We start from the raw sequence: 10,122 nt of genomic DNA, 5'->3' as shown, positions 1-10,122 counted from the left end.
GCTCCTTTTGGCCACCAGAGGAAGCAGCCCTTGTCTCCCTTTGCCTGCCCATGTATGGAGAAGAGTCTCCTGGAGGCCACAAGAGCCTCTCTAGCCCGCCATCCGGTTCTCAACGTGGCCGACCAAAAGCCGGCTCCGAGTGCGAGAGCAGCTCTCCCCGCCTTGGTCTCTGGCAACTGCAACCCACAAGCATCGCTGCCTCCGACTGGAGGGGGCAGAAAGCAGCCCTCAAGAGCCCTCTTCTCCGCCAGGGATCGGCCCCATCCTTTTTGAAAGCCAGTGGCAGGGAGTTCTGCAGTTTAACTCTGCGCTGGGCAAAAAAGGGGCTTCTTTAACCTGCCCCGAATCCTGCAACGTTCAGCTTCTCACGTAAAATCATAGAATTTTAGAGTAGGCCTAACCTGGCCCAACCCCTTGCAAGGCAGGATTATTCATTCACTGCCAACCTCGCAGGGTCGAAAGCACACCAGTGCAAGCAGACAAAGAGGTACCACTTTGGCAGGAAGGTAAATGGCATTTCCACGCGCTCTGGCACTCATCACGGTGTCCCGTTGCGCCAGAAGCGGTTTATTCCTGCTGCCACGTGACCCGGAAAGCTGTCTGTGGACAAATGCCGGCTTCCTCGAGCGCCGCAACCCAATAATAATAATAATAATAATAATAATAATAATAATTAATAACTGGACTGGACTTAACCGTCCAGGGGTCTTTTACCTTTATCTTTTTTACCTATTCATTTACTGCACTGCTTGGAGAGCTCAGTTGTTAGAGCATGAGACTCTTAATCTCCAGGGTCATGGGTTCGAGTGTCTGGCAGGGCAAAAGATTCCTGCATTCTAGGGGGTTGGACTGGATGGCCTCAGGGTCCCTTCCAACTCTGAAGTTCTACCACTGACATCGCCAGGTGGCATACACACGGTTCTCATTCAGTCCTCACAACCACCCTGTGAGGCAAGCTAGGCAGAGACTGGCGCCCAAGGTCACACGCTTCAGGGACGAGTGTGGAGGAAGATTCGGACCCAGGCCTCTCGCATGCGCTAGCAGACACCCTGAAGCGCTGGGCCACACGCTCCTTCCTCTGAGGGCGTGCAGAGTGCATCCCCAGGAGGCAAACAGGTGGGATATAAATGCAGCAGATTAAGAGAAGGAATGGGTAACCACGTGCGCTGCAGCCCCTCTTCCTGACCCCCCCCCTGCAACCACACACACACACTGTTGCAATGCCCATGCATGCTCCGAGTGCGATTCCCGCACACTTCCCTCCTCTCCCCTGTTGCAAGAACCGGCTAGCTTGCAATTCTAGCCCAAGCAAACGGGGTCCTGGTTTTTTTTTTAATTTTTAATAAATTGAGAGCCAGCTTCCACAAAAAGGCAGCTTTTCCTGGTGAAATGGAGGCAGAGAAACTGAGGGAAGAGGGCCTGGTTGGGTTGGAATCTTGTAGAGGCGGAAAAGGTACCCCATGCGGTCATCTAGCCCAACCCCCTGCTATAAAAGGATCTCTTTGCCCAAAGGTTGGGTTCGAACCCACAACCCTGTGATTCAGAGTCTCTTGCTCTACCGACTGACCTATCCCGCTTCATCCCCCGGAGCGTGGCCCATGGCTTGCCTTGGGAGCACCCACCCAAGGGTGCCTGGGTGCCAGGGGCTGGGGAGATTTGCTGCTGATGAGCTCCAGCCCAGTTTGGGGACCACCGTAAAGCAGACCGTGCTGGCCTAGGTGGGCCTGATCCACCATCAAAGCTCCCCTTAGGAGCCCAGCTGGCAAAGCAGAGGAATTATGGGGGGGGGGGGCGTTGCGCAACGGAGCGATGCAGGGGGCGCACGGAGGGCTGCAGAAACGGGGCGCTGCTGGAGGGTGACGAAAACCAGCCAGGCTCCCGCGCAGCAGCAGAGGATCGCGGGGCCAAGTCTGCGCAGCGCCCGCTGCAAAACTTCCCTTGCAAAATGCAACGCGGGCAGAGCATCCCTCGAATATCGCCGTCGCCGGACGGGACGCCCCCTGGCTCGCAAGGAGGGAGCTGCACTTGGGGGGCGGAGGGAGAGGCGTGCGTGTGCGCGCGCGTGTCGTGTGCGCGCCCGGCCTCCCCGCCCCGCTCCCCGCCCTGGGCCGGCCCCTTCCTCCGCGCCCGGCGCCCTCGCCGCCTTGTGCTCGCTCGCCGCTCCGGAGCAGCGCCAGATCCGCTCGCGCCGCCGCCCGCGCCACATCCGGATCGCGCGTCCCCTTCTTCCCCCGGGGTCCCCTGCAAACAGAAGCAAGCCGCCGCCGCCGCCCGCCCCGTCCAGGCTTTTGCATCCGGGCCCAGCAGCAGCAGCAGCAGCCTCGCCTCCTCCTCCTCCTCCGTGCGCGCCTGCATCCCTCCGCATCGCCCTCCGCGGCCATGAGCGGCTGGAACAGCTACATCGACAACCTGATGGCGGACGACACCTGCCAGGACGCGGCCATCGTGGGCTACAAGGACGTGCCGTCCGTCTGGGCCGCCGCCCCGGGGAAGACCTTCGCCAACATCACGGTGCGCCCCGGGGTTGCGGGGAGCCAGGGGGGCGTGGGGGGGGGGGGCGGCCTGGCCGCCTCGGGATTTGCACCGGGGGCGGGAAAGAGGAAGAAGGGAAGGGGTCCCCTTCTTCGAAGGCGCGCCCCGGGGCGCTTGGGTTCCTCCGGTTCCTTCCTCCCGGGCGAAGTTGCGGGGGGCGCAAGGGGGCCTCGACAAAGCCGCTGCAACGAGGCGCTACCTGGGCGACCCTCCCCCGACGGCAGGGGGGGGAGAGAGGGAGGGAGGGGCTCTTCCTTCTCCCCCTCCCCCCGTGCGCCTTTGTGCAAAGCGCCTCCGCCACTTCCTCTTGCAAAGTCAGCCTGCAGGCCCGGGAAAGGGGGGGCGTGGGGGAGGGGAGAGGCGCGCGCTGCTCGGCCCCCGCAATCGCGGGCATCCCCCCCTCTTCTTCCATCTCCGCCCCCCTTTGCATCTTGCCCTCTCCCCGTTTTTTTTGGGTGGTGGGGTAGGGAGAAGCGCGCCAGGCGGCCGCGGTTCCTGCTTTGGCGACCGCCACCGCGCCCTGCCCGCGCCCAGCCCGGGAGAGGAAATGACTCAAAAGCCGGGGGGGAGGGGGGAGGAGAAGGAGGCAGGCCGCCCCTCCCCCCCTCGGGGGGGAGGCAGCTAGCGGGGGAGGGGGCAACACCCCCCAAAAAAGACACCCTCCGAGCGGGTACCCCTAAACCTCTCCGTGCGTAATGGGATCTCTCATCCAAGGCCCAGATTTGCGGGGTGGGGTGGGGGGGCGGGATTTCACTCCCGGCTCCCTCGGCGTCGTGGAAACTTCGGCGGGAGCGGGGCCAACTTTTCCACTCCCCCCCCCCCCGCCAAGTTTGCACGGCTTCCAAGGCGCTTCCCGATCCCCGCGGGCCACACCCAGGCGCCCGGGGGCCACGGCCGCCACGTGCCTTTGTGCGCGGGGCGGAGGCTGAGCCCCGGCACCTCTCTTGTCCTTCTCTCTCTCTGCCCCCCCCCCAACCACTCCGCGATTGCGCAAGGGCGTCTAGCCGGGGCTGACTCGTGGCCTGACCCGCCGCGCCCCACCCCGGCCCCCCCCCCCCCACTTTGGCAAAGGGGTCTGGAGATCCCGGCCAAAATCCTCTCCCGCTTTCCTTCTTCGGATCCGCCACAAAAGCGGCTCCCCAGTCCCGGCAAAAAAAAAAGACTTTCTGAGCTGAGTCTTTGGGGGGGGGGGCACGACCTCCCTCTGCACCGTAGGGCTGGCTTCTTCAAACACCCCCCCCCCGGATGTGGGGCAAGCGCGCCTCCCTCTCTCTTTCTCTTTGCAAAACAGGATACAGGTGGGGCTTTTGCGCCGCAAGAAGCGTCTTGGAGAGACTTTCAAGAGCGCAAGCAAACATGCCCCCCCCCTTCTCCCCCCCCCCCCTTGCGCAAAGGCCGGGCGGAAAAGAAGTTGCAAAGTTCTAGAAACTCTTTTTCTCTCCCCCCCCCTTTCTCTGGGGCGCTTCCGGCGCGCAGAGTGGAGCCCGGAGGGAACTTTTGCAAAATAAAAACCCCAAACCGCCCCGTCGGGGCATCCATCGCCTTGCCGGGTTTTTGGGTGCCCCCCCTCTCCTTTCTTCTTCTTCCCTCTCCCCCCCCCCCCAAAGTGCCACGTCTCCAGACCTGGATTCCTTTCAGCTGCGGCTAATCTCCGAGCAATCCCGGCTCTGGGCCTCTGGCAGGAATCTTGGGGGGGGGGGGGACGCGAGAGATTTTGCTGCGAGGCCTGGGTACATTTTTTTGCATTTTCGTTGGAACTTTCCTGCGGGGAGAGAGGGGGTGTGTGCGTGTCTCCCCACCCTCCAAAAAATGTGGGGACCTGTGCAGATAATAAAAATACCCCCCCCCAAAAAAAATTCCAGATTAATTCCTCAGTTCCTGCTTTCCAGATCCTGAGCAAAGGATCCCTTTTTCTCTCCCCCCCCCCCCAGCCCTGGAAGAATCTGGAGGGATGCTTTGTTGGAGCTCCTTCTGGGGTGGGGCCCAAAACAGCTGGCCTGGGGGCGCCCCCTGCAAAGGATCCACCGCGATCCCTTGTGGATCCACTGATCGACCTTTAGGCTGCATCTTAATGTTGTATTTTAATCTTATTTTTTAAGTTGTATTTAAACTTGTTTTTATTATTGGTTAGCTGCCTCAAGCCAGGTCTTGGCTGGGGAGGGCCAAATTTATTATTATTATTATCATTATTATTATTATTATTTAGGATCCACTGTTCTCCCTGTGGAGGAGAGGATCAGAGGACTTTAAAATCTCTCTCCCCCCCCCCACTTGATTCAGGGGATCTGTGCCCCCTTTGTTCAGTGCTGGGGGGGGGACAAGAATCCGCAATATCCCTGGAGCCCCAGCATTGCCCCATGATGGGGAGGGGAAGAAGGGGTGCCCCACAGCGCTCCTAACAGCCCCCCAAATAAGACCTTGACTTCAAACTTCCCAATTCCCCACCTTAGCGGAAGTGCAACTTGTGTGTGTGTGCATGGGGGGGGGGTTGTTTCTGACTTCTTCCGCAGTTTCTCACTTTTCTCCAAATTTGGCAATTGAGCTTCATCCCTCCTGGTTTTTTGGGGGGAGGGTGTTATGTGAGTTGGGGGGCACAGATGGGGCCTGCCTTTTGCAGAAGTGGCCACTTGGGCTAGCCTAAACCCTCCCAAGCCAGAGATTTCCCCCCTTAACCGACTGAATCCTGGGGGGGGGGGTCTGCTGGAGGGACCCAATTTCTCCCCTCTGGGGGGAACTGGAAGGGTGCACTGCCTGCCTGGGCTGGCAGCAGCAGCAGCCCAGGCTTCTGCCATTCCATCCTGTCCCCTCCTCCTCCGTTCCTCGGAGGGGAGTGCGGCGCAATGGGCGGAGGCGGCCAGGTCTGCCTCCCCCCCACCCCCCCGCTGCCTCTTCCATTCTTCCATCCACTCAGGGAGGCTATTCTGTGTGTTCCCGCAGTTAATGTGCAACCTGGGAACCGGAGTCGCTGCCAGCCCTGGCATTGGTTGGGGGGGGGAATAAAATAAAGCTTGCTGTGTGCATTCAGCCCTGCTCCTCCTCCTCCTGGGGGATTGGGGGCAGAGGAGAGAGCATTGGGGGGGGGGATAAAGACCTGCATTGCAGCGGGTTGGGCTGGATGACCCCTGGGGGTCCCTTTTTCCGACCCAACAATGCTGAGCTGTAAACTGCTTGCTGTGTGTATAGGAAGGTCTCCTCTCTCTGCCCCCCCTCTAAGCAGGGGCATCACCCGTTGGAGGGCAGCTGGAGGGGGGGTGGCACTAAGCCCAGAGAAAGTATTTGCAGGGCAGGGTCCACTTCAGGACCCCCCCCCCCAAAAAAAACCCCTGACTTCCTACATATTTTGGGGGGCAGCGGGTTGGGCTGGATGACCTGGGGGGGTCCCAAAATTCCAAATGGAGACATACATCTTTTGAGCAGCTAAAAAGGAGGCGGGGGTGTCTACAGTTGTTCTCCCCCCACCCCCCCAAAAAAGGCCCAGCCGTCCCTTAATCCATGGGGTGTGCTGACTACATTCCCTTCCTTGTAGGGGGGTGGAACTGCACCCCTAGATAATGGGGGGCTTCCAGAGGGCACGGCAGCAAGGGGGGGCCTTAGTCCTGGGTGGAGAACGACCTCCCTGTATGTAAGCACGCTTTGGGGGGGGGGAATTGACCCACAAGCCGGACATAGCTGTGTCCAAGTTGGGGGGGGGAGAGCCTGGAAAAGACTTCCTCTTCTTGTCCCCCCCCAGCAAAAACACCCCCTGGATTTCCCCTGTTTTCCTTTGGGTCTTAATGGCCAGACCAGGAGACAGAGGGCGGTTTGTTTGCAGGGGCAACAGGTGCTGGGGCTCCATTCCAGCTTCCAGGGGGGGCAGGAGAGAAGGGGCTTAATTTGGGGGGGGGGTTCCCTCTGTCCCTCTGCCCACCATCCAGACCCCCTTCGCCCCACAAGGAACAGGTGCTGCCTGCAACTGTTTATTTGGGTGTCCTCAGACGCAAAGGTCAGCCCCATGGCTTGCGCTGCCCCCCAAAAAAGATCTGCCCCCCTTGCATTGGAGGGGGTTGGGCTAGATGACTCAAGGGAGCCCCTTTCGGCTCTGCTGCTCCATGCCCCCCCCCCCGAACCCCCATCTTCATTCTCTGGTTTGGCACTGAAGTCCAGTGGTTCCCAAACTTTTTTGGGGGGCCAGAAAACTCACACCTAGCACCCCCCCCATTTTTCACAAAAGCACCGCTTAGATCAGAGGCTTGCATTTTTTCCCAAAGGCAACAATTTAATTGCTCAGTTAAATAAAAAATAAGCTATTTAGTTTAATTGAGGAATAATAATAGTTTTACTATTTTTTATATTTTATTTTATTCAAAGATTACATCCAGTTGTACATTCTCTTGTTCTTTACAGTACATTCAGAATTATACCATGTATATATGTCTAATTGCGAATGTATATTTCCCTTATTTCTACCGTTGTGATCTCACAACACAGCTTCTTCGATTTTTTTTTATTACTTTTAAATTGTGTTGTACATATTATTCCCTTATTCCACATAAATCTTTACTTTTTGCATTGACTGAAGTTCATGAATAATTTTACTATTTCTTCTCTCCCCCCCCCCCCTTCCCCAAAAAATCTGTCTGGCTTTCCCAGCCCACCAAACTGACAAACTTGATCCAAACTTTGCTAGAATCCTAGACTTGAAAGGGTCCCCCGAGGGTCATCCATCCCAACCCCCTGCGAGGCCAGAATTGCAGCTCAAAAATAAACCCTGAGAATCATGGAATCGTAGGGTTGGGGTTCCAGCGGTCATCCAGCCCAACCCGCTGCGAGGCCGGAATCTTTGGGTCTCGAACCCAGGACTCTGAGGCACCTCCAATCTTAATGCCCCTCCGAAGATGCTCAAGCCATTTGGGAACCTGTGGTTTAGTTTTGGGGGGGGGTCGTGACTCAGTACTGTGGCTTTGGGGTTCCTTGAGATCCTCAGTGGGTCTTGTTTTGGGGGTGTCATGCTGTGGATCCTCACTTCCCCCCCTCTTCTTTTTATTTCGCCCCCCCGGCAGCCGGCGGAAGTGAACATTTTGGTGGGCAAGGACCGGAGCAACCTGTTTGTCAACGGCCTGACTCTGGGCGGGCAGAAGTGCTCTGTCATCCGGGACAGCCTGCACACGGACGGCGAATGCACCATGGACCTCAGGACCAAAAGCACCGGCGGGGCCCCCACCTTCAACATCACAGCCGCCATGACGGCCAAGAGTGAGTTAACCGGGGGGGGGCACCACCCACCTCTCCCCTCCCCAAATCTCCTTGCAGCTGTCCATCTCTTGCAGAAGGGACGGCTTGCATTCTTTCCCCCAACAGCTGTGGGGTTTTGGGGGGGGTTCCCTCTGCTTCAAATGGGGGGGTGGACAGCTGTTGCTTAATCCAGCCCCCGGCCGGGCAGAGAAGGCGGCCTCTGTCTTGCCGTGGCAGCTGCAAGGGGTCGTAAATCTTGCTTAATGGGAGCTTAGCTGGAAGGACGGAGGGATGGTACCCCTAGGGGTCATCCAGCCCAACCCACTGCAAGGCAGTGGAGAAGAGTCTGGCATCTGAGGTTGGGGCGCATTGTAGGGTTGGCAGGGACCTCCATGGGTCATCCAGTTGAAGGCAATGGCCATCGGTCAGGGATGGTGTAGCATTGCAGGGGGTTGGGATGGATGACCTCCGGGATCCCGGCCCAAGTCGAATTTGGCCTCCTTCGCCTGGCACGGCTTCTGGCTAGCGGGGTGTCGGCTGCTCAACTTGAAGGTGGCCCCCGGTTCTGGCTAGAGGAGCCCTGCCTTGGCCCCCACCCTTCCAAAAAAACACACCCTGCAGTTGCACCTTTTAAGAGTCCTCCTGGATCCGGCCCATCCTAAGAATTGAGATAGACTTCCTTGGGACCTGGAGGTTCTCTAGAAGCCCCCAGAATTATTAATTCAGTCCTTGTAGCCCCAGCCGTTCTGGGCAGCTTTGCGCAAAATCTAAAAGCCTCTCTCTCCTCTGTGAATTTTCCCTGCCCGATCTGTCTGCGCTTCCTGCCTCTTGTGGCAGGGAGTTCCGCAGTGGTTCACCTTTGTCCCGCAATTGCAGAGGGGTTTTCCACTTTCCAAGGCTTCTCCCTAAATTCCCCTGATTTTGCAGGACCCATAAAAAAGTCCAGGGCTGTTTATTACGTCTTTATCTCTGTCGGAAGCTGCCCAGAATGGCATTAGTACCCTTACTGTGGTTGGACTATAACTCCCATCGTCCCTGACTGCTGGTCCTGCTCGCTAGGGATGATAGGACTTGTAGTCCCACCCCAGCTGAGGGACCCCCACAGAAAGCAAGCAGTGCAAATTTGGTGCTTCTGAAGTTTGGTCCCCAGCCGTGGTTGTACTACAACTCCCATCACCCCTGTCCACCGACCCTCCTTGCTCTGGACGATGGGACTTGTGGTCCGACACCCACAGGGAAACCCCACCATTGACAGCGGCACCGATTCGGCGCTTCTCGGTCTCTCCCCCCACTGTCTCTTAGACTACATCTCCCATCATCCCCCTAGCATGGGAGTTGTAGTCCTCGCAGAGGACGATGGGAGTTGTAGTCCGACCCCAGCTGGGAACCCCCTCCCCCCCCCTACGGAAGGCAAAACCTTTTCAGCGCCCCTCAGCCTTGCTGCCGGGGGACTCCATCTGTCACGACCACCGACCCACCCATCCCGCTCGCTGTGCATGATGGGTTTCGTAGTCCCTCTGCCCCAGCTGGAGAAAACTGCGATTGGCGGACTTTTGAGCTGGAGAAACGCAGCGCCTGGGTGCAAATGGAGACCCCCCTTCTCCTCGGGTGGTTGGGGGGTCTTGATTTCCTTTTTCCGCTGACCCCCCCCCCTCTTGTTTCTCCCCACAGCGATAGTTCTGGTTATGGGCAAGGAAGGCGTCCACGGAGGCTGCGTCAACAAGAAGTGCTTTGAGATGGCCAACCACTTGCGGAGGTCGCAATATTGAGGCGCCCCCCCCTTGCCCCCGCCTGCGGTACTACTGAGGGACCGGGGGGGGGGAGACGATGCCCACGGGGGCTGCCACCGCCCGGGACCCCCAGCCCAGCCCCGGCCTGACCAGCGTGGGACACCCACCCCACCCCCGGCGCCGGACCGCCACTCTCTTCCTCCTCTCCTTCCTCCCCACTTTTCCTGCTTTCTCAACAGTTGTTATTTTTTTTTTCTACCCCCCCCCCCCCCCGTCTCTCCTCCTCTCCCCCCTTGGGGCCATTTTTTTCTATCACGAGAAATCCTTATCGCTGCCAAATTTTCTGATGGTTACAAGGTGTAGCTTTTTTTGGGGTTAAGAAAAAAAAGAAAACTATATTGGAACAAGACGAACGAAATAAAAGAGAAATTGAATTCTGAGCGTGGTTGTGGTTGGTGGTGCCGGGTGTGGGGGGGCGGTGGGGGCTGGTGCTGGGGTAACTGGGAGCCCAGTTTGAAGGGAGGCAGCCAAAGCTCCGCCCAGTGAACCTCAGGGCCGCTGAGCGGAGGATCGGCTCCTTCCCAGGTCCAGCGCTCTAACCACTAGGCGCCCGCTGCCTCGGAAGTTGTCAATGGACAAAGAGTTGGGG

General features: G+C 58.4%; 1 protein-coding gene across 1 annotated transcript; it reads left to right on the top strand.

Moving 5' to 3' along the window:
- The first annotated feature begins 2,114 nt into the window (after positions 1-2,114).
- PFN1 (profilin 1) lies at positions 2,115-9,913 on the top strand. Its single transcript, XM_028703464.2, has 3 exons — positions 2,115-2,511; positions 7,572-7,764; positions 9,415-9,913. The coding sequence occupies exons 1-3, from the start codon at positions 2,380-2,382 to the stop codon at positions 9,510-9,512; spliced, it is 423 nt and encodes a 140-aa protein (XP_028559297.1). The 5' UTR covers positions 2,115-2,379; the 3' UTR covers positions 9,513-9,913.
- The last annotated feature ends 209 nt before the right edge of the window (positions 9,914-10,122 follow it).

The sequence above is a fragment of the Podarcis muralis genome, chromosome 13, assembly GCF_964188315.1.
Source record: "Podarcis muralis chromosome 13, rPodMur119.hap1.1, whole genome shotgun sequence".
Classification (NCBI taxonomy): domain Eukaryota; kingdom Metazoa; phylum Chordata; class Lepidosauria; order Squamata; family Lacertidae; genus Podarcis; species Podarcis muralis.
Note: the sequence above shows the minus strand (reverse complement) of the source record. Positions and strands in the feature narration are given on the sequence as shown.

Coding starts and splice junctions, on each gene's coding strand:
- PFN1 (XM_028703464.2), top strand. CDS start 2,380: ATGAGCGGCTGGAACAGCTACATCGACAACCTGATGGCGGACGACACC. Junction 2,512..7,571: donor AGACCTTCGCCAACATCACG/GTGCGCCCCGGG, acceptor CCCCCCCGGCAG/CCGGCGGAAGTGAACATTTT. Junction 7,765..9,414: donor AGCCGCCATGACGGCCAAGA/GTGAGTTAACCG, acceptor TTCTCCCCACAG/CGATAGTTCTGGTTATGGGC.